The sequence below is a fragment of the Drosophila takahashii genome, chromosome 3R (genome assembly GCF_030179915.1).
Source record: "Drosophila takahashii strain IR98-3 E-12201 chromosome 3R, DtakHiC1v2, whole genome shotgun sequence".
Classification (NCBI taxonomy): domain Eukaryota; kingdom Metazoa; phylum Arthropoda; class Insecta; order Diptera; family Drosophilidae; genus Drosophila; species Drosophila takahashii.
The window spans coordinates 12,389,351-12,416,443 of NC_091681.1; the positions used below are offsets into that span (position 1 = coordinate 12,389,351).

Below are 27,093 nucleotides of genomic sequence, written 5' to 3' on the forward strand. Positions count from 1 at the left end.
AACCAAACTGAAACCAACCCGCAATGTACAAAATCCATCGACTACTAATCAATAAATACAAATCCTGCTCCCGATGAAGCGTCCCAAAAAGCGCATCTCACTGAAAAAACTCAAACCCACTACAACCACTGAAATCGTATCTCAACAGCAGCTAATGCTAGAACAACAACGAAGCGGCGACAACGATAACGACGACCCCGAGGGCCAGCAAACGCCAACGAATAAAGTGGTCAATTTACTGGCCACCACCAGCGAGGACGAGCTGTCCACGCAGACGGCCATCAAAATAGAAATACAAGACGTTGATGCCACTGTGCGCAACATCAACAGCAGCATGAAGGCCAATACGATCTTGGCCACTTCGACATCGCCCACGAAGAAATCGGGCCATGGACAAGATGTAAAGCGCATTACTTTTGATGAGTCGTGTAAGAAAGAATCCTTTGATGATGTAAATCCCAACTATCCACAGATAAGTGTTGTTGTGAGGCCGCCGACGCCGTTGCGCGGCGACTCCATCAAGCCCACGGTCTCGCTCCTGCCGGGCTCCTCCGGCGGAGCCATGGCCGTGTCCATGGGCTGCTCCGGAATGCTGGGGGTGCGGGCCATGAACGCCTCCGAGATCAGGCGCCACTCGAGCCACGCCCCCGGTCTGGCTGTCCGCGAGTTCGACAAGGACAAGGACCGCCGGCACTCTGGCTTCAATCCCAACCAGCTGACGCTCGATCCGGAGCACGCCCGCTTCCTCAGCAGCTCGCCGGCGGCCAGCCGCAGGATCAGCTGCGGCAGCCTCTTCAAGGTGAGTCCACGAGCAAGTCACCTACTGCCAAACGTCTCTCTACAACCAGACCCCGTATTGCACACCTTTAGCTAAAGTGGCACAACACATTTGATTTAGATAGATTTAATATCAATAAAAGGGCATGCCAAAACGTGATTGCTACACCCAGAAAAAAAAATTACCACGTTCCTTAAATTAAGGAACGATGGACTAAAAATGGCTAAATAAGGCTATACATGGACTTAAAAGTTTTCATCCCACATACATTTTAAGTGGCCTTAGGTCCATTTTTAGTCCATGTAGACTTAAAATGTATATGGGATGAAAGTTTTTAAGTCCACGTATAGACTTGTTAGCCATTTTAAAGCCATTATTCCTTAAATCAAGGTCAATGGACTTAAATTAAGGAATTTTGTTTCCTGAGTGTAGTCATCTCAAATAGTTTATTCTTTGATATAATATGCGCCACATTAATAGCAACAAAAAGTAACCATGTTATTACTTCACGAGGTTTCAAAAAAGGATATTTTCTTTGAGTATAAAATGTTATGAAGCTGTCAATTTCGAGTTGTGCTACTTTAGCTAAGAGCGTGCAGTATATTCGATCCAAATTGGCACCGCATCGTCGGCAATGGCGAAGTTCTTGAGTTTCGATTGTGTCAGGCGAGCAATTGGTGTCAAGTGCAAATGCAAGTGCAGAATGCAGCTCTCATACAGCCACACACTAACAACAGCGACTGTAGGTAATGGTTCGTACAAGTAAATCCCAGTCAACCACCAACCACCAGGGAGCTCTATAAAAAATCTGGATTCAGTTCCAGGTACTCACGTACTTTTAGTTTGCAGCTTATACCTACAATATTCATTTGTTTGGAAACATTTCGTACGAGTTTGAATAAAGTTCGGAGAGTTCATTAGAAACGTAAATTGAAAAGCGGTTAGTAATAAACAAATTTTTTGATTATTATAGTTTGGAGTTTTATTTGGTCATACATTAAGTTAAAAGTTGCCGCAAACAAAGTATGGAAAACAATTTTAATTATCTGAAACCGTACAAGGTGGTTCCAATTTGATGTAACGATTTTTATTTTCCACCGATCTCTTGAGTTACCTGAGTTAATTTAGACAGTTAACCGTAATTTGAACCACTACAAAACAAAACCGAATAAAACAACCATGTATATGATTTACAAAAGCACAAAAACAATTGGTACGTATTTCAAAATTCATTCAACTATATGAGCTTTTGATTTAGATATTTTTAAACAACACTGAAACTCTACACTACAAAGACACGCTTAAGCATTTCATTGTAATAAAATATAAATATTCACATATTGTAAATGGATAACATACAAAACTAAACACGATTTTTAAAAGCAAAGTCATTCTAAATACATTTTCTTAGAAGAAAAACCAAAAGATCGCCACGAAGCGCGGCTACGGATTGTTCAGTGTTCGGTTCTTTGTGGTGGCCGAGCCAGATATTCGCCTGGCCACCCTGGCGCTTATCAGGCCGCTGATTCCTCTGGTAAGCCAGTCCAAAAATCCGGGGCGGGATCCTAAGTGCTCGGGCACCGGTCCCTCCCCACTCCCTCTGTTCTGATCCCAAACCGTTTCTGCGTTCCTTCGTTCGTTCGATGTGTAAACTCCCCAGCAAGTCCAACTATCAGGAACTACCGACTAAACGAGTAAATCTTCGGGCTAACCGAAGGGAACCTCTTACAACAGCAAAATTAAACTATCCTTTGATTGCATAAGGGATTCATACAAATATGAATCGTCTTTAACTTAAGTATGTCCATCGAAATGTCCGTCTAACAATTTTATGACGATCCCAATAATACAGATAATTACTATCCAAATTGCCATTGAAAACTATTAGTATATTTTTTAGTTGCAAGGTTGTAATGGGTCTTTAACAGTCTTTAAAATCGATTATCCCTCTGTACAAAGCGTCTATTTAAAGTGCCAGTTGCAGATCCTCAGCACCTGCGTCAGTTCGCTTTTGAGTAGTGTTGCAAAGTAACCAATAAGTAAACAACTCTGTTAACCAACACTTAAACAAAAACAACAGACACACGTAGCCTCTGCTTAAAACCCGACCATCTATGATTTCTATTGTTTTGTTGGTTTTACGTAGTGCGCTGTCTCCTCTGCTCTGTCTTACTCACACTCACTCCGCCTCTGTACCTCTCTCTGTCTCGCTCTGTCCCTCGAAAAGTACTTACCAACCCTGCGCCGTATTTGCAAGTCACCCAAAACTGGCACACTCACCCACACAAAGTCACACTCGATCACATCCACATGTTTCTTTGTATCGTAGTTAGTGCTGACTTTCCGGTTGCTCTTTGACACGTACTCGACTTGTCCTCACTTTGCATTTCCGCGACTGATCAAAGCCTCTCTCTTGCAGCCGAACGAAGCCCTTCCGAATCTGCAGACCCTCAAGGGCTCCAAGTCGAGCTTGTTTATGGGCTCCACTCTATTCGGCTTCGATCACTTAACCTCCGGAGACAAGGATAAGGAAGACAAGGGAGGCAAGGACAAGGATAAAACGCCCACCGAGGAGACCAGTCGCAAGCTGCCCATCATCAATCCCCTGGTGCGACTGCCCAACTGGCCAAGTAAGAACTGTACAACTCTTTTCTCAGTATCCATTAGAGTCCTGCATGCGTACACTTAAACTGACAAGTCAATGTTTAATTTCAGTTAACTTGGATCGCATGTTTTTTCATAAAGAAAAACAAGTGATAATATATAAAATAAATAGAAATAAAATATTTTAGAATCACCGAAATAATTTGCTTATTGATTCTATCACTGCCACTCACTTTTATTCTGTGCTTGCATCACTTGTTTTTCCTTAGGGCTAGTACTCAACCCAACAAAAAGTCGTCCAAAACAAAAACTTCATATGAAACAAAATTTTTTGACGTTGTTTTTCATATGAAGTTTTTTGTTTTGGACGACTTTTTGTTGGGTTGAGTACTAAGCCTTACGAGTGATCAAGTAAAACAAGTGATCCAAGTTAACTCACTTGAACTCACTCACTCTATTTTCAACAATTGACTTGTTTGTCAATTCAAGTGTACTCAGGCAGGACCCTAGTATCCATCAATTTAGATTAGATTAAATTTCTTTTAACTTTTTAATTTTATAAATTTATATTTTCCCCAGATCTTTCGAATGGTGGTGGCTTTATATCCAAGTGTCTCTTGGCCAATGCCGACACCCTCTGCGCCGCCGTGAGTCCCCTAATGGATCCGGATGAGACCCTTTTGGCCGGCTACCATGAGAAGTGCGTGATGAACAACTACTTTGGCATCGGTATCGATGCCAAGATCTCGCTGGACTTCCACAACAAGCGGGAGGAGCACCCGGAAAAATGTCGCTCCCGGGCTCGCAATTACATGTGGTATGGCGTACTGGGATCCAAGCAGCTCCTGCAGAAGACCTGCAAGAATCTGGAGCAGCGGGTGCAGCTGGAGTGCGATGGTCAGAGAATTCCGCTGCCGGAACTGCAGGGAATCGTGATCCTGAACATACCCAGCTTCATGGGAGGCACCAATTTCTGGGGCAGCAGCAAGAAAGATGACATATTTCTGCCGCCCAGCTTCGATGATCGCGTCCTCGAAGTGGTGGCCGTCTTTGGATCCGTCCAGATGGCCGCCTCGCGACTGATCAATCTGCAACATCATCGGATCGCCCAGTGCCAGAGCGTGCAGATCAACATCCTGGGCGACGAGGAGATACCCATCCAGGTGGACGGCGAGGCCTGGCTGCAGCCTCCGGGAATGATCCGCATCCTGCACAAGAACCGAGTGCAGATGTTGTGCCGGAACAGGAGTTTGGAGCTTTCGCTGAAGAGCTGGCAGGAGAAGCAGCGCCAGCACAGCATCTCCATCCAAAGGGACGCATCTTCGACAGCTTCGGAGCACGCCATCTCCACGGACGAGGTGATCTCCGAACGGGAATGCTACGTGCTCCTCAACTTCATCGAGGCCGTTAGCTCGCTGGTCAAGTGGGTCAAGTTCCTGATTATCTCGCATCCAGCTCTGCAGCACGATCTCTACGAGGTGGCCTGTCGGGCCAGCGAGGCCCTGGAGTCCATCCATCCGCAGGGCAAGCTACTCGAAGGTCCTTCACTGCGCACCAAGTTGGTGGAGGTCATCGACTCTTCGCGACAGCTGTACGACGATGCCTGCACCCTGCTCCGCGATCGAGGCCACAGTTTGATTCTCCGCGAGGATCTGGAGACAAAGCTCAGCGCGGCGTTGGCCAACATGGAGATGGAACTGAAGAAGTGCTCCGTGCAGAAGTGCATCGACGGCAAGCTAAGGGCCTACTTTAATGTTTTGGCGCCCAACGAGGAGGTGAGTTGGAAAATGGTTTGCAAATCTTACAAGTACTATATAAGATTTTTATTCCGCAGTCCGATGGCCGCCGAAAGTCGCGACCCTTCTGGGTGAGACTACGCTCCGGCTCAACCGCCGGGCAGCAGGCGTTTAAGCCACCTTTGACCAACACTCGCGAGGCGGCCAACAACTGGAGCGTGAACGAAGTGGTCACCTGGCTGGAAACGATGCAGCTGTCCGAGTACGTGGACAGCTTCCTAAAGAACGACATTCGCGGCAAGGAGCTGCTCACGCTGGGGAGGCGCGATCTCAAGGATCTGGGCGTGGTCAAAGTGGGCCACGTCAAGCGAATACTGCAGGCCATCAAGGATCTCAGCGAGAACTAGACTTCCCGTTGGGACTTCCTTACCGGCTAGTACAAACAAGTTAGTCTTCGAATCGCGCTCTTAGAGATGAAGGGGGAATATATGGAGATGCGATCAATGGGAATGTTAAGTTAATGCGGGACAAAAATGCATACAACAATCACTAATTTATAGGCTAGCTTAGCTAACAAGACAAATGAAAGGGGGAATGGATTGAGCGAACGAACAAGTAAAATCTTCGAGGAAAGCGACGATAAAACGAAAGATTCTCTTTAAATACCTAACAGACAAATTATCTCGATAAACAACTTTTGATTGGCAGAGAATTGTACATTTTTTCAGCTCCTGGCCATGTAAAATCGAGACAAAAACGAAAAGCACTTACAATTGATTTTTGTTTTTCGTATACGTATGTCAAATTGCAGAAAACTACAATTGGCAGTTAAACGAATTTAAGCGTAGTAGCACATGCGAATACTAAACCAAACCGGTAACTGCAGTTAGATATTAAGTGTTTAACCTTCAACCTACGCTTATATTAAAGAAATTGAATAACCCATTCCCAAGGAAAGCTGATGAATCCAAAAAACAAAGCATATTACCCACTTACCCAATGAAATCGATTCTAAATTTATAAGCAATTTAAATTTTACAAAAAACTAAACCAAAACTGCAGACCCAAACCAATCTAAACAATATATAAATTAAACTTATACATATACCTTAAAGAAGATATTCGAAACTATTTTTAAATGTTTCCCCACTATTGTTAAATCAAAATGATGCTAATGATGTTAATGCAAATACGGGAGCCAACTCTCGTAATTGCAGCAAAGAAAAGTCTGTTAAACGTGTCATTTTTGTGGTAACCAAAAGCAACTCTAACTTGTTTATTTAAATTAATTTAGTTGTTAAGTCCGTGACGTTTTTTCAAAATAAGTTTAGGTTAGAGCCTTGGGGTCTCGGTGCCGGATGCTGGACCCCTGAAAAATTTATTTGGTACTATATACAAGCATATGGTAAAGTCTTAGCTAGCATTGGAACACGGAATTCCGGTGTTCGGAACCTTTTTGGTAATTCTTTTAATTGTTTATATTTAAGCGAACCCAAGTGAAAACCAACCACTTTTATCCAAAACGTTAAAGTGTTAGGAACAAAATTGTGCTAAATTTTTTATAAACGTCAACGTTAAATTTGATCAATTATGTTACTCTCTATCTCTCTTTATAAATACGAACATATAAATATAGCTGCATATGAGTAGGTTTAGCAGTCCACTGATCTAATATGACCTGTATGTTTTGGCCCATCTTCAAATGTTTGCTCAAGTTGCCTCCAGTTGAGTGAGTTTTTGAAATGGCTCTGCAGTAGCCTATAACAAATCTCTTGAGCGACGTCTATAAATTATATTTTTTGATATATAAGTATAAATGAGCCCAGACCAACTCGATTGATTTGTTGTGATTCTACCACGAACTTATTTTCCAACTGCACCAGTAGCAACCCTATCATTTCTAAATACTTTGACACATATTTGAGAAACTACTTACGCTTATGAGTAAACTAGATAAAACATAAAAAACGAGAAATCAATAATTGGAAATCCTTTTTCATAATAAATAAAAAACATAAAAACAATGCTAAAAATTGAAGACACATTTTTTCGAAAAATTTTCGACACATGTATTTTCGAGCAAACTTTAAAGTAATTAAAACCAAAATTTAAAAAAAACATCATAAGACAATTAAATACATGTATAATTTAAATATTTAATGGATTAATCTGATCGGCAATGCCCATTCTTCATATACCACCTCTAGTCATACCCTTCATTGATTTTTTGTTATTTTTTCAAAAAACTGTGATAACAGCTTTCTACATTCCTGTAATAAAATCTACTAAGATCAACAAAATAATAAATTACGTAATTCGTGAAGTGCAATGGAAAATCAACAAAAGTCTTATAAATAGTTCGTCTACAATCAGCAAATAGGTAATGCCTATGAAAACCATTTACCAGCAATAAATGTTTTACAATATATCTTAATAATGTAATTTCAAACTTCCTACTTCCCAAACCCTAGAAAAAAACTAGCAAATGTAAAAACTGTCTATGCAGAACTATCCAAATAAAAACACAAAACCGATAATACCGTTAAGTGAAAAACAAACCATAAAGCAACAATATTTCCTATTAAACATAATACATCAATTATAATAGAGACATTTTCTTTGAGAAAAGCCTAATACCAGCAATAATAAAAGCAAAACAAAAACAAGACATTTTCGTTTTATTTAAAAAACAAATAGGACGATTTGGGGGAATACATTTGTACACTCACTTGGGGTTAGCAAATCTATGTTCTGTAACAAAATTTGGTCCTAATTATAAATATGTATAAATTTGATGGCTCGGAATTTTAGTTTGCCATTTTACAGCTATCTAGAAATCTAGAAATATCAGCGTGTCATAAGAATCTACAATGTATTCAAAAAAATAGAAAAGTTTTTTTACGACCTCTTTATTTTGTCTTTTTGTATTAAAATTAAAACAAAAAATTTATGTAGACATAAATTGAAATATCCTATCGACTTTTTAAAATTTGTTATTGCTTAATAGAATTTAAAATAAAGCAGCCCTAAATATGTAAACATTTCTTAATTTAGAACCTGTGGTGCTACTTTTCGCAACTGTAACTATACACTCATAAAAATTTATTTCAAAAATTTAGAAATATCGCCTTTGAACTTAGAACTTTTCTATATTTAGAGGCAACTTTCTAAAGACAAGAAACAATTTTTGTAGTAGATTAAGATTAAGCTGATTTCCAAATGAAAACAAAGATTTTAAAACGTTTATATGCATTTTTCATTTATTCGATTCATACAATGTTATAATCATTTTACCATCACTTGTTTTTTTCGCTTTCTATTTTATTTTTTCAATTAGTCCTCCGTCATATGATTCGGCCACTTTTTCCAAAGTACATTTATAGTTATATTATATTGTGTTATTTAGCATTTCTATGAAGGCTATTTGGTGTGCCTTTTTATGACAATTCAGAAAAAATTATCAATTGGTTTGTATTGTTATTAATGCATTTCATATGAGGCTTTTTAATTCATTAAAATTGTAGGCGCATTTAGGCGTGAAAGTCAATTTTTAAAATTTGTTGTTTAATTGATTGGTGTCATTTAATATTTTGCTTTGTGGGTGAACCGAAAATGGAAAATTCTTATTGTTTTGACTTTCATATAAGTGTTTATAAAAATCGGTTCTTCCGTTTCATTGTTTTTGAAGAAAAAGCCTTTGTCGTGCGCCTATTTTGGAATCGTTTTGGGGGTATAAGTTGTTAATGTTTTTTCTGTCTTATTAATCATTTCATATCCTTTTGTAAACAAGCTAGAATATATATCAAGTTCGTTCTTAAGTAGATTCATATTAAAGTTGCCTAAAATTTGTTAAGTACGATATTTAAAACTAAATGAGTTCAAGAGTCTACCATTCGGTTGTGTTATTTTTGTTTTTTATCAAACTGTAACTGGAAATATAGTTCTGTTTGTGTATGTGAGTGTGCATTTCCTGTTTGTTTTATTTTTTATTTTTGTATTTTAGAGATTGCCAGAGTTTAGTTAGTTTTGCTTATTATTTATTTCTAACTAATGCAGTTGAATGGATCGAATCGGTGACAATTCTAAGACTGAGCGTAGTAAACAATTTCTGTCAGGGGCACTTCATAATATGCATTATAATTGGTAACTATTTATAAGATTCAGTGATTAACTCATCGATCAACTCATCAACTAACAAACGGGTCCATTCATGAAAAACATATAAAAAATACTCAACTGTTTAATAAATACCATTGAAGTGGCGTTATTTTCCTTCGTAATTTTTTTTGTTATGTTTATTTGAGTTTTATATTAAAATATATATAGGCAAGCAACAATTAAGCTCAATACTGAAGTTAATCACACAACTTATGGGTAATGAAATTTTAACTTCAGCTTACACGATTTTTTCTTTTCCTGTATTTTCATAGAAAGGTTTAACATTTAAGCATTTCACCTACGCGAAAGAAAAGTTTCTGCTAAACTGAGTTTTAATTGGTATTTAGTTTGTACTGAAACACTGTCTACACTGAGAGATATAAAAAACGAAATCCAACAAAATGCTTGTAAAAATTGCATCAACTTTCTCAAAGCTATGGCCCTTCGGGAAGCATTTGTCATTATCATTTCAGCGCTAACTTTACTCAAAACATAAGTTAATCGATTAGGCCTTTCGCCATTTTGTTTGATCATTTTATTTCCATTTCGGTTTGTCGACCATTTTCACATACACGTAATAGTTATACAAGAAATGTAGGCATGTCTGAAACTAGTTTCACAGCTTTTCAAAGCATAATCTCATTTTTTCGCATATTCTGTGTAGTATTAGTATGTTTTCTGGTGTTTTCTGTTTGGTGTTGCTTTGTTTAACCATCAATTGCCTTAATTTTTATTAGCCAAAATGTATCTTAAATTATACTTAACATCATGTTGTCGTATTTGGTATTTTTCCCTTTTGTAATTCATGTGCAAAATCTATTATCAACTTTTGGTATTTGACGGATCAGCGGTTTAGCTTAGATCACCTTATGCATTACCCAAATATACGGCTTGGTTGCTCAACTAATGAAAGTTACAAAAATGTGAGTATATCTCTTTTCGAATGGCCTCACTTTTTGGACGGGTCTTTGCGGTGATGTTTGTCCCATTTAAATATTTATTTTTTTATGATTGGATGATTTTGAAATATTGCAAAGTTCTCTGGGCTAATTGCAAATTATACAACATTGCTTGGTTTTTTATTCTGTCTGGGTGAGGCAGTGAAAGTGTCTTACATAAATAAATTTTTGGTGTAATGCTCGTGTCGTTGAATGACATTTGGCCTGATTAGATTTGCTTGCAGCACTTTAACTAGGAAACCAAAGGCGAATTTAACTTTGGGATCAAGCCAAGTCTAAACGGGACTCGCCTTACATTCCGATTTCATTACGACATATTTTTCTATCATTAGGATTTAAATTTTGTAGTAGAATGTTTAAAATTAGTAATTTAGACCCAATAGAATTTGGTATTTTAACAAAACATTTTATGGAAAACAGAAACTGTAAATAAAAATTCAATAATAACTTAGACACTTTATTAATTCTACAGTTTTAAATAAATTGGATCAAGTAAAAGAATCATTGACAATATCAAAGATTAACAAAAAATAATATCCTTTTGAAAAATATTATGATGTATTGGAAAATATAACTTGGAATGGAGAAATGTGTCGCAGTGGAATCAGGCTCTTAGATAGGATAAATGGTGTATATGATTAGGTATTGCATAACGTCTATTACGTATCATAATTGCTTGCTTTCAAGGGCCAACTAACTGCCCGGGGGAATACATTTTGCACTTGAAAAGCACTGAGTACCTGATCTAGGATCTAGGATCTAGGACGCGGAATCTAGACGCTCTCCTCCTTGCTGGCGCTGCTGCCCCAGAATCGATCGAATCGGTCGCGTGCCTTCTCCAGGACCTCGGCGGCGGTTGTCCGGGCGGTGGAGGCCGTGCCCGTCGACGAGGAGGACGACATCGCCGGATCCGGCAGCTGGGACGGCTGATCCTGGGCTGCAATGCATCGCACCGCCCCGCCCGGCTGGCCGGTGGGCGTGGCATGGGGCGTCAGCGTTTTGCCGTAGATCGCGGCACTGGTGGTCGGACTGCTGGTCTTCCAGGCTGGCGGTATGGCAGTGGTCGAGAGGGTGGGGGGAGGGGGAGATAGTTTTGGAAATAGTGTTTCGTTATGTTACGCAAGGATCTACGGTTTCGGGTACGCTATGTGATTGCATTGGCTTGCACAATTTGCTTTTGGCTTGATACAGAGAGAGGGGAACTTTGCTTTATATTTACGCTTATCGAGATTGGCTTGATTTGCTGGTGTGGTTTTTTGGTTTTGGTTTTTGGATTTGAAGAAGTCGGAGTTTGGCTAACGATGATTCGATTTTTCGATTTTTTGATGATGGTTGTGAGTAGCGATACATACATATACATATACAGATACATATATTTAAATACGAGTTAATATATAAATATTTGTAAAAGCGATTTGACTTTTTTTGGTTTTTCTGGTTTGGTTTTTGTTTTGTTTTGTTGACTTCATTTGGTTTTGCTGATGCTTTTGGTATGGAAGTTTTGCGTTTTTTATTGAAGCGTGCTTAATGGCTTACCGTCCATTTTAGCCTGTTCGGTTAGTTGTGGCGGTGCCGATTGTGGTGGCGGTGGGGGCTTCTCCACCGGTGTCGACGCTTTTATCTCGCTCTGAGGTCGGCTGTAGTTCTCCCCTGCGAGAAAAAGTTTATAAGTTAGCCAAAGTACATTTGAGATAGGCCAGTGGTACACTTCGTAGACTTTAGCAGGTAATTTCTGCGCTTTTTAGGGCAATCTTTCCAATTTTTAAAGCATAACCAAACGAAACGTACTACCGCCTTGGATTTACTTTACCATCTTTGACATTCTGCGTAACCGTAAAGGTCTTGCCAGTGTCTAGGGGCACCGTCCAGTTGACTGGATCGGGAGAGCGCATTATGATCTGCTCCGGGGACTTGACCCGGGTCGGTTCTGGTGGGGACTTCACCAGGGGCTCCTCGGGCACTTCCGGCACTGGAGGCTGGGGGCTGCAGCTGGAAATGGAAATGGCAGTCTCACGACCATCCTCGCCATCGTCTGTTGGTTGGGAAAATATCCAAGAACAATTATAAATGGTAATTCCTATTAGTTTTGGGGATTATGCGTTATGAAATTAACTTGATTATAGGCGCATTTTATGTTTGAGTTATTTCATTATGCTGCCGCAGCTGTTGATCTTCATAAATATATTTTTTTGGATTTTTCCTTTTTTCGTTAAGCAAATTTTTGTGTTTGAGTTTTACTGGTTAGTAGTTGTAACATAAAACCGAAATAATGATTTGTATTTGTAAATTAGTTTGTAATCAAAAACTGAAGAAAACTTAGTCAACATAGGTATATTAAGCCAGAAGCTTAAAAGGCAACAAATTGTTAGTAGAATCAAATTAATTTTCATTTTCTCGTAATTCTTTAAAGTTTTATAAAGCGCACAACATGAGAAACAGCATGCCACAAATACACAAACAGACACGCAACATGTAAATGCGAAGAGGAGTAAGAAAACTAATAATATTTTTATGTTTGAATAAATTGGTATTGCTGTAAGAAATTCTGGTGTGGAATTTTTTGGTTATTTATTGTTTGGTGAATGTTTCTGGGCAGGCAACAACCAAGGCGTCGACGACAGCTGGCAGAGATAGTAAGTTGATACCTGGCTCTTGAAATACGCTCCGGAAAATACAAACACTACTCATTTATTTTCAGAGTAATAGATATTTAAGGTTTAGTATTGGAAACAATCTTCCTAATTATGTACGCTTTTTTTTGTCATAATTGTTAAACTAATCCCTAACTATTACCTTTCATATAGGGTTGTAAGATGTTCCAGTTTTTTTATTAGTGTCTGTATTTAAGTGTTTGTTTTTGTAGATTATGTTATGTTTGAAAATAAAAATCAACACGTAGAATCTTAAATGAGCTAGGATAGAAATGCTAACTTTACATATGTACATAAATAAATGAAAACTAGGGTATATAGAGAAGTGGTTCTGAGCTATGAAACACAACGAATATCTACAAATTAGGAGACGAACATGAAAAGGGTATTCAATTACAATTGTTTGTACAGATACATGAATATTGACACACGGCTGATATACAACAATTACAAACATTGATTACAACAACAACTAACATTTAATAACAACGCATTTTGCTCTTTGGGTGTACCCACAATATCCAGCAATTAAGAATTTGGAATTTCATTTTGTACTTTTCCCGGTGATTCTTGTATGGGAGTTCTTGGACAAACGACCAGTGGAATAACGATAATTTCGATACAAATCAAACTACAATTTTGTACAATTTCTAGGACCAATCTATCAATACAATTAATTCCACATGGCTTCGTCAAAACAAAAAAGACACAAACGTTTATCTAATCGATGATGCCAATTGGTAAATCATAAGCTTAATCACTTTCACTAATTGTGGACGAACAGTTGTGACCAAGGTGTAAAATGCTCAATTATTAATAGCGTTTAAAGAGTTCTTTTTGATAGTTTTGGGTTTTACAAAAGTTGCAACACAAACATTACGCGCATCAGATGTCATTTTACAGCATTTTCCGTGTATTTTTTATATTTTTTAATGGGTTTTATTTTTTGTTTAGTTTGGGTTTATTGAAGAGATATTTTTTGTGTTTTTTTTTCAAGTTTTCGGTGAAACTTTACTCACTTTCAGCCAATTTTCTATCCTGACCTGGTACCGTGAGCCGTTTGATGTTGATGGTTGCAGGCCGGGTTGGGTTTTGAGCCGATGTTGCTGTTGCTGTCGCTGCTGCAACATCGTGTTGCTGTTGCGGTTGCTGTTGTTGTTGTTGCTTTTGCTGTTGCTGCTGTAGTTGTTGTTGCTTTTGCTTATTCTGCAGATGCTTGACACTATTTGCTTGACTACCGCTACCAGCACCAACATGACTACCATTGCCAATGCAACTACTATTCGATCTATCTTTGTCTTTCTTACGCATTTGCTGTTGCTGCTGTTGTTGTTGTTGTTGGGCGGATGTGGCCGATGGTTTTAGAATTTTGCCGCTGCCGCTCTTGGCTTGTGATGATTGTGATTGATTAGCATGAGGCTGATTAGCGTTTAATGCTGATTTAGCTGCTGATGTTGCTGCGGTTGCTGCTCGGGTTGCTGCTGCTGCTGCAGTTGCTGGCGGCGCTGAGGCTACTCTACCGTTGGGCGGTGGCAGGGAACTACTTTTAATGCGGGATTGGAATGTTGTGGGTAGGGTGGCTATAAGAACGTAAGCAGTTTTCGGTTTTGTTTGTTTTACGATGATTTTTGGTTGTTGTTTTTCAAAGTTTTTTACATTTTTTTTTTACCGAAAACAAAACGCACGTAAAAAAAATTATTAAATGTATTTTCATTAAAATTGTTTTATTTGGTTTGTGACAAGTCGAGAATGCAATCAAAGCAAAAGCTTAAAAATGACCCAACGCAAAAATTCGAAAGAAATGAAGAGCTTAATAAATCAAATATGAAATGCTATTTTAGTGGCGTTCTAACTTTTCTTTGGTTAGTTGTGTTAACAATTTCAAGGAGTTAGTCTACTTAAATCAAACTATCGGTATCATTAATTTGAATCTATCGAAGGGAGAACACATTGTTGGCTTTGAGAACCCAAAATCAGGAACAGGACTTACAGGAAAAACGAAACCCCACCGAAGAAATCAGTACATTAAATGGGTAATTGGTTAGCTTTGCCGCATAAAGTTTATAATATAGATATATGTTACAGATATTCAGGACGTAAGCCAACAAAGTTACACTTAAAGTTAGTAGGAGGAAAACTGAATACAAATTAAAACTGGAACGGATTAGACACAACACTGACTGGAGTTGTTAGTATTACTTTTACTTACTTACAGATAAGTTTAATTGGTTTATTGTTTTAGTTGTTTTGTTAATTGGTTATTGAATTTTGTTAGTAACGGGTCACTCAACATGCTAAACTATAGATTTGTATGTACTCGAAAGACCAATCAAACGCTGCATTACAGAGAGAACAGTGATCGAAACTCAAGTGGGGAACGTATGAGAATAAAAAACTCAAAATGTAACTGCATGACCAGAGACTAAACTAACAGATATTTGAAACCCAAAAGTAAATCGTTTGTCAACTATGATTTTTACTAGTTTCATTAGACACTCAACTAGATGGTCGTTCGAAATACGATTTGGATTTGGAAGAACGTACAAACTGGAGGTGTGATCGTTAAGAACTAACTAAACTAGGAACCAATCCGGCAAATAAATCCAAATGAGGGCAACGAAAACACGAATCGGAACGCAATCTAATTAACACATGACATATGCAAACTAGGACTAAATAAATAAGGCAATGAACGCATCGCATCGTTCTATTAACTGAACAGAGTCGAGTTTTGGGCTTTGGTTGGGGGATTCTTGGATCTGCCTCCTCTAAAATGGCTACTTACATGGGCGTGCCTTGCGTTCGCTTCCGCTTCCGGTTGTCGGCGTCTTTTTACGGCTGCTGGGCGCCTGACTCGCCGACCGGATCTGGCGCTTCGGTGACTCATTCTCAGCAACACCCGGACCCGCCGATTGTGACCGGGCTGAACAGCACGCACATGGACACGCATACGGATGAGGATGGTTCGGTTTTCGGTTTTCGAAATTCGTTTTTCGATTTTTAGTTTTGCATTGCGTTTGATTCGTTATTTTTTTCGATTTTGTTGTATGGTTGGTTGGTGGTGGTGGCGGTTTGATTGATGATAAAAGTACGATTTGTATGTTTTAATTTAAATTCGCATTTAGCTGGAATATTCATATTCGATGTGTTGGGCTGGGTGAGAGCCCTTGCTACTGGTGATATTTGTGTGGGTGTTTCAAGTGAATTATTGTACAAGATTTCGTGGAAATGCTCTACAACTTAAGGTTCCGAAAAAATAGCCGAGACTAAGAATAATTTCAAAATCCGACTTATTGCAGGCCAACATCTTATCAAAAGGACTTAAAAATTGTAATAGAAAATTGGATTTGAATTTTTTTCCACTTAGATGATGTTGTAACCCAACTAGATTGTGTTCTCCTATTTTCAAATATTTACCTAGGACTAATTTATTTTATTAAGTCATGTAATTATAATAACATTAGTCTCACAAAAACCAACTTTGAAAAAAAAACTTTAAAAGCTTACTCCAAAGCTAATTCTAAATGTAACGCTGTTTTTTTTAGTAAATTATACACCCAAATTATAAACAATGTTAAACTTTTGTAAAGCTAAGCCTTTCGCATAGCAATATACAGCCACTATTCCAACTTATTTACAACCTGGCACACTCAAACATTCATTGTCCCCGTACACCAAAATGATATATATATAAGTAATATGAATGGATGATTATGTGGGATTATCCTTCTCATTTTCTAACTCAATAATGGCTTATGGAGAGAGACTGAGTTATATAGTTCTTAAGTGTCTGCGAAGGGATTCTCTACAAAACGTGTCGTAAGTGAGTAACATGAAATGCAACTCTCAACCGATTTCAAAACACAAACCCTCGTTAAAAATGGGCAAATGTATGTAACAAGAAACTACATTAAGAATGTGCACATATCTCATAGCCCAACAAGTCTTCGGTGCACTCGACAAGTAGGAAAATCGAGTCGACTCCTTCGACTCTCTGAGGGAAAAAATGCAAATCAAACGGTTGAAGCAGTTGAGCAAACTATGGCAAAACGGAAATCAAAGGAAACCAAATCAAGTCATTGATAACGGGGCGTATACTTATTGTTGGAGCGTGTACAATTGTTCTGTTCTGTTCCCGAACTTGTAACTCTATTGGTGAGTGCATTTTGTGTACTTGTGTCATTGTTGCTTAGGAGTAAATTTGCTATTCGGATATGGTTAACTTTTGGAATTGAAACCGGAGTATATGCATTCTTTCTGTGTATCTTCTGCTTGGGGGTGGCATAAAAGCGGGCAATTACTCACTTTTGAGGACCTTCTTGGGGCTGCCCTTCTGGGGACTGCCCTTTTGGGGCGATCCGTGCCTGGATAAGGCGGTCTTCTTGGGACTTCCGCGCTGAGATTCCGATTCCCGCTTGGTTATGGCCGGCATCAGTTTCTCGCGCGTCGGCGAGGGCAACAAGGCGCCCTCCTCTACGTCTGAAAACATCGAAGAATTAACCTGGACTACTCCACTTATATTTCAGCTACTCACCCGGACCCGTGGTGCGTTCAAGGTGATGACGGATATTGCTAAAGCGTGCTGGCAGTGCTGAAATCTCATCCTTATTATCAATCAAAAAGGCTTGGCCAGGAACACGTGGCTTTTGGGCCTTCTGCAATGGCGTGGATTTCTTATTGTTCTCCTGTTCCTTCTCCTCCTTTGTAATGGGTCTAACAGAGTGCAACAAAATGATGGATTATGATTTATTTATTTTAAAAAATAATACTAATATAATTTTTGGGAACTTGGACTGATATTGTAAATATCATACCTATGAACAGACGATGCTAGGGAAAGAGCTGAAAGTGAGCTGCGCTTTGAAACCTGATCCCACAGATCCTTTTGTTTCTTGTATAATTCCGGATCGATTTCTATGCCCCAACCGCGACACTGAAATATGATAAATTAAAAGGAAAAATTTAGTTGGAAAGATTACAAAGTAAAAGGGAGTAAAACTATTAAAAAAGGAAGTAAAAAATATATTTTTTTTTTAAATAACTAAAACTAGTACGAGTTATCACTATAAAAAATGAATGCAATAAATGACATTAAAGAGGTTCTGGAAAACGAAATGAAAAATTGTATATTTTAACTATTCCAAGAAAGCTAAAGTTTTTTCTCAATTTTTCTATTAAATCAATTTATTCAAATTTAAAGAAAACTCGACTGATAAATCACATATCTATGGATATATATATATATTTGTGTACAAATTTTGTATATACAACTACATATTAAAAAAAAAGTAAAAAATAAAAAATATGAATAAATTTAAATTAATGTCGACAATTAATTGCCACAGAACTTAAACTCACCTTGTATTCGCCGGCCTTTTTGCGCAGCTCAACCATCTCCTTGAACCACAAATCCAAATTCGGTTTAGAGTGCGGCGGGGCGGAGCCGTTCATGACCACCACCTGGCCGGATTCGGCGGCCTGCTGCCGGTTGTCCACCTCGTCCTTGAGAACTGCGGCGGCCACGGCGGCGTCTGCGAAGCCGAAGTTCTCCTTTTTCGTGATGAAGTGGTTCAGGCGCTCCTGGTCGATGGCCTGCGAGAAGGGACGCGAGGTGATCTTGCGCTCCACAATGGTCACTTGTCTGCAAGAATCGAGGGAATCGTTAGCTAATCGAAATAGTACTGGCTTCTGAGAGATTCTGAGTTTTCAAAGGGAACTGCTGTGCTTCTCGGTGGCTGCAGCATGCAACACTTGCAACATGCAGGTGCGGATGAATGTGGGTTCTGATAGCTATTCTTATTTATTTGGGTGATGCTGCTCTTTCGGGTGGGCTAATGAAGGACTTCACTGACAATGAGAATGGCAGAAGCTATGAGCAAATCGGTTTGAGGGCTAGGTTAATCAAATGTTCATACTTCTCGTGCGTTTTTCTATCATCCGTATCGCTAACCAAGGGCTCCAACTCATGTAGAGTAGCTGAAAGCACACAGATACGAAATTTAATGCTGCAATCCAAGTCGATCGATAGCTTTATACAGATTCTGGCTGATGGCTGATGTCGGGCATCAGTATCAGTATAAGTGGGTACATTAAGATAAGGGAAAGTATAAGTTAATTGTAGAAAATGCAGTAGGAAACTAAAGGCCAAAAAGGTGGAAACAAGGGTTAGGTTTTCTTTTGCAAAGTGTCTCGATTACGCTAAAATTCAACTCAGGGTTAAGGAGAAGGTGATTTCATATTATTATACAGCAAATAAATGAGCCGGAAGCAGCGCCTTGGTGGGGGTGGTATTTCGGGTGTGGTCGGGTGGTTAGTTTGTGGGTGGGTGGTCAGCTTTTACTCAGGTGAGGGAAATGCTAAATGAAAACTTCAAAATGAAAATCAATTTGTGTTTTTGGCATTGAGTTCAGAACCGAAAATGATGTTGAATGCTTTGGTTGAAGCGTGTTTGGTATGGTTTCCTGGTAGTTTCTGGGGATATGTTTGAACAATTTTGGGTAACTTTTGTTTGGAATATAGAACGAAATTCAAACCAATTATTGTATTCTTTTCTTAGATAAAATATGTGTTTACAATTCGAGTTGAATGCAGCGTTGGATATTTCATATTATTTTATTTGTTAGATAACTTATGTTTTTTTTGTAAGCACTACGTCCAATTTGTACACTATGGAAGCTCTTCGCTGGAAGCTCAAGGCGTCGCACAAGGGTTAAAGGCAAGACAAAAGCATTTTGCAATTGAAGCCACTTATTGCCACTGAGATGCAGATGCACTTATCGGTTTAGCGTATAAATAGAGGGTTAAATTTAAATTTATTCTATTTGATTGTCATTTTTTTTTTATTGTTCCGTCTCCGTTTGCCTTACCTATGCGCTTTGCTTGAACTGTAAATTTAGTTAGTATTTGAAAAAGTTGTATTCATATCCACTGCCCACAGCCTAAACTAACCCCACACTAAGTTGGCCAATTCACCTAGCCGATGATATGTGAACGATATATAGAGAGTTGATGCCGTGTTGACTGATTGATTAATGGTTGTCTGGTTTAATGCATGACACTATAGTAATTTCGATTGGTTTGTCGTTTCACACATGCAACGAAACTAAGGCAACGTATGCAATAACTCCTACGCTTCGATCGAAATGAAAACGGAATTTATCACACAACCTGCGGCCACAACATGCTCATACTACACTTGGCTATTTTCAATTCATCAATTCGTCACGTAAAATTGCATTGACACAGCATGTGTTAGTGGGTTCCGCATTTCCGATGAGAATGGGCACGAACCGGGAATAATCCCATCAATTTTTGATTGGTCAACGCAATTTTACGCTCGGCAGTAAAAGAAATTGTATTGGTTTAGCACTAATAAACATTAAATTTAGTTCAACACTTACGTCAGCTTTTGGCTAAAAAGATATTCTTGAATATGTATGTTCAACCTTTTAGTTTCGGGTTTAGTTTTTTGTTTTTGGAAAGGAATTTAGCATAATTTCGTTCTATATGAAATAGATTTTGAAGACAGTAAAAGTTTGCTAACTGCTTGAAATCAAAATAATCATTAGTTTACAAAAGCGTTCAACGAAACATTGGCTTGTACGTACGGAAAGAAAGGGGAAATTATATAAAAATGTTCGATATAATTATTCTAGGAAAATATCTATCTTAGTTTTGAGCACTGTAGTATACATATTTATAGGTACGAGTACGAGTATAGAGGTAAGCGAAAAGTTACGACGACGTGTACATAAAAAACTTGATTTGGAATTCGATCGATTGCTTGGTGGCAAATTAGCATTTTTAATATGGCAGCGGTGAGAGGAGAGAAAATCGTTTAGGCTACGTTCATTTACCAACACTATTCAACACTTTTCTATTGATTTTTGGGTTTTTCTTTTTTTTTTGGCTCAATGCTGCTGCCACGGCATAAATTTTCATTTAAAAATCTTGAAAAATAAACAAATCTCAACAGTTACGAAGGTTAGTAAACAAAATGTTACGCAATCTGCCGTGAATTAGTTTGTTAGGTCGGTTAAGTAAAAGAAACGATTAATTAAAAATCAAATGTAAACTCATTTTAGAACGCTCGCTCATTTGGATTGTTTAAAAATTAGTTTTAGTATTACATATAATAGTTGAAAGAAACTATGCGCTAGTAGGAAATGTTTCGTCTGTTTCATAATATTTTTGTTTTTTTTTTTTTTTTGGTTGTTAAGTATGTTAAATAAATGCTTAGCGACGACAATTTGTTGTCGCACCTTCTTTCTGATTTGTTGTACGTTTTTTATGCACCGTTGGCAGGCCGGCACCGCCACCCATCATCGTGTGATGTGTGTGACCATTCTGGGTTTGGGTCAGACTCTGATTCTGGTTTTGGGTGTGACTGTGACTTTGGCCGCCGGACCGAAGGGCGCCCAGCGATATGGACTTTCTCGGATAATCGCCGGCAGCGGCCCTAGACGTCGCCTCGCCGCCGCCCTTAATACGTCGGACAGTGGGCCAAACGAATTGCAGGCGGTACTCAGTGCTCAATTTAGTGATGGTCTTTTTCAATAGCCCATTTGACTCACCCGCCTGCGAAAGAGAAGAGCAGAATCACACAACGAAAAAGGGTTTTTTGGGGGTTGAGGTTTCAGATAAAAATAATGAGAACGAGAACGAGAAAAGAGAACGAGAACGAGAAAAGAAAGCATTGCAATGTCGCATTGAGTGTAAGGATAAGTTTAGATATTTAAATATTAATCATAGTTTAGATTAGTTGGTTTTTATATATTTGTTCGGGTTTTTTATGAGGACGATCAGAGCACAGTTAACATAGAGAAGAAGAGACCGGGTTAGTCATAGGTGGAGAAACAGAGAACGAGAAGAGAAGAAATACACACAATACAAGTATAAATTGTAAATTTTGAACATCTATTACTAATTGTTGTAAGGTTTTAAATTAAAAATAAAACTTAAAATATTTTATAAATAGTTGGTTTTCGAAAATAGGTAAAGAGTATTATTAAAACTAAAAGTAATAATGTTAAAATTATTCTTTCTTTAGTAAGTAACACAAGTAGCCTCCCAATATTTTATCTTTATAAGCCCAAACTAACTTTTAAACAAAACGAGTATATTCATAAATAAATCACATGACAGTATTTTAAAAAGTCAAGGGTTAATGGCTCGGATAGCTCTTTCAATACCTACTAATAAATATTACCCAAAAATGTGTGCTATGAAAAATTTAAACCAAGCTAAAAACACCTTTAAACAAATACAAAACCAAATTTAATCTACCCAGGTCTATGTTTTTCGCATTCAATTCCGCATTTCATTCACCCACACAGAGATAGAGATAGAGAAAAACTAGCATAAAACCCTTGTTACATGCATTACAAATCACAGACACAATGGCCACAATCAGAACGGCAAAAGATATACTAAGTATTGAAAGTATCAGGGATATTACAAGTGTATGAATGGGCGAAAAAAATCGATATACAACTTATGCAAATGTTGAAGGGTTTTGCAGATTAAAATTTTACATTCAGGTCGAGTAGACGCCTGACTAACTGACATTCGGTCTGACAACTCAATGGTGCTCCTCCGGCACACTCTCTGCAAATGTACAGACACATGCAATCACGCTCATGTGAGTAAATGAAATTTTCCCACAGCCGCAAACGGCGCGACGAACTACAAATGTTCAACAGCATGTCCTGCACAGGGAAAATTGCCAATAAAGGGACCAGAAAAGTTGCAGACAGTGCGACACGGGGCGTATGAGTGCTGCGGGCCCGGGGGAATGGATTTCAGGGGCTGACTGATAGACAGCATCAACGCCAATAGAAATTGTTGCGCGCTCCCCAGTTTCGGTCCAATGGTCCGAGGCGCGTTCTATCTCTGATCGGAAATAGGGGACAGGTTCTATCTCTCTGCTTATTTTTTGCAGCCTTATGTGGCGCCACGAGCCGAAGGCATACAATCGGACTATTGAACAACGTTCAAAATTATGGCAACTCGTTTGGCATGCACAGCGCTCTTATGCGCGATTTTAAAGATTTTCAGAAGTTTGTATTCAGTTCTTTGAGCTCTTCAAAGTGAGTACTAGGAAATTTCACTATATTAATCAAATTTAAATTTTAGGATGTATTAACAATTCTATTTGATTTTAAGTTTTACTTTAAATTGATTTGAAGTAGATTTATTAATAATACTAAAAAGTAACTTTTAGTAAAGTAAAAAAGTTTGTTTTTAAAGTTAACTAGTTTAAAATATCAGTCCCACTTCTTTTGTATGAAAAAAGAATAGTACTAAAAAATATAGAAAATTTTTATCGCTTAGAATCGATGTCTAATAATGAGGCTTAGTAAGCCCCCAAAATGTCTTAACTCATTTCGGCATGCTGGTGACTTGAAATCCTGAATACACATACATACAGGCGCCCAGGCACGCGAAATGGAAGTGCACACACGAGTATTTGATTTATTTGATTAGGCAATAGACAGTAGACAACTATTGAATTAGACACCCGAGTGCTATGGCTGCCGTGCAGTGCAATCCATCTGACAATTGTGTACCTGTTTTCTTGTGGTTCCGTCGATCTCCGTTGCAATGGGATACGCACGTCCATTGGGCACGACGGGTGGTCCCTCCGATTTGCTGCGGCGCGAAGGTGTGCCGCCCCGCTCCTCCGACTGCAGAGAGACAGAGATGGGGGCATTAAATATATACGGGCTTGTATAGTTAATTAGCTGGTCATTAATATTACGCATACGCCTTGTTGACGTGCGTCAGCAGGTGAAGTCAATTAATTATGTATTGTCAGGGCGCCCATGATAGTATGTCAAAAGCACACTCTCCCAGGCATACCGATGCGCAAACTGGCATTCAGGTCAGCGGCGTGGGAAGGATTTTAGCAAGAGGTATTCAGAGGATTTTATAAATTTAACATTATTCTGTATTTATAAGTATTTATGATTCAAATTTTTTTTTATTTAGATATTTTTGATTCATCGATATTAATAAAAAGAAAACTGCATTATAAATAATTCCAGAACTGACAATATCTTCAATATGTGAAGTTAGGATCTACTAAATATTGCTGAATACTTCTTAAAGTTGATAATATTTAAAAATATATAGAAACAAAAATTGTAATTTATAGAAAAGAATTTGAATTTTAGTACTTGCACTATTTGTACAGTGGTCCGAGGGGGCTCACTCCCCAAAACCGTACCATCTGCGTACGCCACTGATTTTCGCACACGTATCTCAATGTCCTTGCAACATGTGCCTCTGTGTGCCTCATTATTAATTAGTCTAGCGTTGAGGAGAAGGGGCGTAAAATGAACTAGGAAAGGACCAACCTCATATGGAACTTTTTGTGAACGACTTTTGTGTATTTCCTGCGGCATTTGAGAGCGTCGACATTTTTATGAGGGCCGCGGCTTAAACGCATTAACCCTAATGCCAAACCTCCCGTAAAGGAAACGGCTTTCATAAGCCCATAAATATGCTATATGAGAATATGCCTTCAAATGAAAACTTTATACTCTTTAAGCCTAATTAAAACAAACAATTTACGCTGAGTAACTTCTAGGTGTACAATTAAATGCTTTACTTTTGGAGTGATTTTAATAGGCAAGTGACGCCAGCTTTTTAAAAGCACGTGACGCTATGAATGAATAAAATATAGAGTATAATAAAAGCCTTGGATTTTTACTACATTTTAGAATGCCAGGGTGCATATCCATTTCCATCACGGTCCTCTTCAAATGTCAAAAGCGCATAAAGTTTGTGTGGACGCAAACTGAAAATACTATTAGATGTGGAGAGCTGACTGAGTCTTTACAATTTTTAGCTCGCTCATGAAGATGTGGAAATGCACAATAATTTTGCATATTTTTTGTGTGGCATCTCAGCTGCAACTGTTTATACATATATGTATGCATGTGAACTTAGATTCAGGTTTTAACAAGGTTACGTGATTGCATTACGCAAATTAAATATGGTTTTATGTTTGGCATTTTCAACGTTATGATTGCTTACACAACATAATACTATTATTCTTTCATGGGTTTAACCCTTTAAAACGATTTTTGTAGAAAAAGAATTTATTGTTTATATTTGATTATCGAGACAAAACGGAAAAATATAAATCAAATTGTATTACTTTGTTAACCACATTTCACCTTTTATAAAAGGCACCTTATGCTATTCATATTTTAAAAGTTTTTAATATTCCTTGCACCTGTCGAAAAGTCAAGGTCATGTAGGTCCTGGAGAAAACCCGATGGGATTTGGATTCAGGGTCTGACACTTACTCTCGCCAAACGATGTGCACTGGCATCTCGGCGTGCATCTGTATATTCCGATCCTATAATAAACTCGTGCGATTTATATGCTAATTCTGGACATTTTTTCCGTCGCGGCAATGGCGGCTCATTTGTCGGTCCTGCAGATGCGCAAATCCAATCGAAAGTCGAGTCAGAACGAGATCAATAAATAAGTCCGTGACAATAAGGCGCAAGACAAATGTCTTCGCAACTCACCAACAAATTGACTTGGGTTTGGGGCTGGCGCCCGTCGCACAACCTCTGGCCGCGAGTTGCCCGTAAATTCATGCCAACGATAAGTGCTCCTATACTCCGAGTGGAGCTGCTGGAAGAAAAGATAAAAGATGCCAATGCGTTAAGTCTAAATTAAGATGTACCAGGAAAAACTAAATATATTGAAAGAAAAAACTATGTTTAAACAAATTTCAGAACTATTAACTAAGTTGAATATAATCACATATGAACAAAACTATAATACGTAAATAAATGTTAGCAATATCATTATTACACAACAAAAAAACACGTCGCGGTCAAATCGATATGCGCATGGTAAATTTCTGGCATTGTACACGCATATTCTTTATAACGAAATCTCTCTCGCGGAGATTCTGTGACTTCGAAAAAGACGGGAAGAAGCAATATGTACAAATTCTCTCAATTCGTTGTTTACATTTTGAGGTGCCCGCATCGATCAACGTTTCATAGCAAGTTTTTTGTGGGTGTAGCATTTGAATTGGGTAGTTATTTATCAGGTTTGTAGTACAATATTTAAAAATTTAATTAAAATATTTAATGTGTAATCAATTGTTGGACAATTTAACAACAATGTGGATTTTGAATTATTTAAGATTTCCCTTTTAAATGGCCTTTCCCGCTAAAACGGACAATGGGCGCAATTTAACATGGATAATAATTACAGCAAAACGCATGACAAATACCACAATCAGACCAACAAAAAGCTAACCACTTCCACATATGGCCACATGTAAATATTTTCATTTGCCATGACCAGACTTTCGGGCCCAGGGCTGTCCAATTGGCCAGTTAGTCAAACAGTTTCGTTCCGGGCTCTCGGCCAAATTGCGGTTTGTCGCATTTCAATGCGGCAATACGTCCACCCACTTTCTCCATTACGACTGCAGCCATTTGATAATTGCGACAATGGCCAGAGAAAAATCTATATTAATGGCCATGTTTTCTACTGCAACAGTTACTCTTACTGCCACTTCAGCAGTTACTGCTTGTGTTATTTTGCGACTTATTTTATGGCCACGACAGCGCGTATCGATCTAAGCCAAGGGACTTGGACATTTCGAGCAGAAGTCGTTGCATGTAAGCTGTAAATTGGGTTAAGCTCTTCCAAACACAAACTGGCTAAGACAGCTGCAACGACAGTCCTGGCCGACAGACAGTTCCAGGACATTCTCGTGGAGCAGCCAAGTCACTCGATTTAATTATGGCCCGACTTGGAGCTCGCCCCCCCTGCCTTCCAAGAATTTACGTTTGTCTACCTGAGCTTAACTTTCATTGTCTCGACGTCGTTTCCTGCTCCACTTTTGTACAATGAAATAATTGCCGGCTGGCACGCAATGTCAAAAGACAGTAAACATTTTATTAATTATTTGTTGTAGCCATTTCCTTGGTTTAATTTTATTTTTAAACGGCTAATTGGGTTTTGTAAGAAGGTTATACACCTAATTATATAAAAAAAGGAAATTCTCTTTCTCTTTACCGATTCAATTATAGACTCCGAAGAACTATGTTTAGCTATATTTTAAAGTATTATAGTACCTATTTAATACAAAATGTTTTTGTTTAAGATTTGTAACATTTTTCTTTAAAGATTTTAAGTTGGTTTGGGTTATTTCTTTGAAATACCTC

General features: G+C 38.3%; 2 protein-coding genes across 18 annotated transcripts in view; one reads left to right on the forward strand and one right to left on the reverse strand.

Moving 5' to 3' along the window:
• LOC108061404 (diacylglycerol kinase eta) overlaps nt 1–7,784 on the forward strand; it is a 46,948-nt gene extending 39,164 nt beyond the window's left edge. The window contains exons 9-13 of one of the 9 annotated variants that reach the window (XM_017147617.3): nt 149–799; nt 2,190–2,312; nt 3,198–3,408; nt 3,962–5,157; nt 5,217–7,784. In XM_017147617.3, the coding sequence (XP_017003106.2) occupies nt 149–799; nt 2,190–2,312; nt 3,198–3,408; nt 3,962–5,157; nt 5,217–5,525 (2,490 nt within the window). In that variant the 3' untranslated portion in view covers nt 5,526–7,784. Of the gene's footprint in view, nt 1–79; nt 935–2,189; nt 2,313–3,197; nt 3,409–3,961; nt 5,158–5,216 lie in introns of those variants that run through there. The other 8 variants (XM_017147591.3, XM_017147545.3, XM_017147572.3 and 5 more) reach the window with 8 other exon arrangements.
• A 566-nt stretch (nt 7,785–8,350) lies between these two features.
• The window catches only part of LOC108061332 (protein ENL), a 36,848-nt gene continuing 18,105 nt past the window's right edge, over nt 8,351–27,093 (reverse strand). Inside the window, exons 3-16 of one of the 9 annotated variants that reach the window (XM_044392517.2) lie at nt 25,429–25,534; nt 25,201–25,331; nt 23,455–23,571; nt 21,148–21,463; nt 18,802–18,862; nt 18,245–18,527; nt 17,701–17,819; nt 17,421–17,599; nt 17,192–17,365; nt 15,672–15,809; nt 13,906–14,466; nt 12,046–12,267; nt 11,772–11,885; nt 8,351–11,280 (exon numbers count right to left, since the gene is read on the reverse strand). In XM_044392517.2, coding sequence (XP_044248452.2) covers nt 11,009–11,280; nt 11,772–11,885; nt 12,046–12,267; nt 13,906–14,466; nt 15,672–15,809; nt 17,192–17,365; nt 17,421–17,599; nt 17,701–17,819; nt 18,245–18,527; nt 18,802–18,862; nt 21,148–21,463; nt 23,455–23,571; nt 25,201–25,331; nt 25,429–25,534 — 2,793 coding nt within the window. In that variant the 3' untranslated portion in view covers nt 8,351–11,008. Of the gene's footprint in view, nt 11,886–12,045; nt 12,268–13,905; nt 14,467–15,671; nt 15,810–17,191; nt 17,366–17,420; nt 17,600–17,700; nt 17,820–18,244; nt 18,528–18,801; nt 18,863–19,752; nt 20,059–21,121; nt 21,464–23,454; nt 23,572–25,200; nt 25,332–25,428; nt 25,538–27,093 lie in introns of those variants that run through there. The other 8 variants (XM_044392514.2, XM_044392519.2, XM_044392521.2 and 5 more) reach the window with 8 other exon arrangements.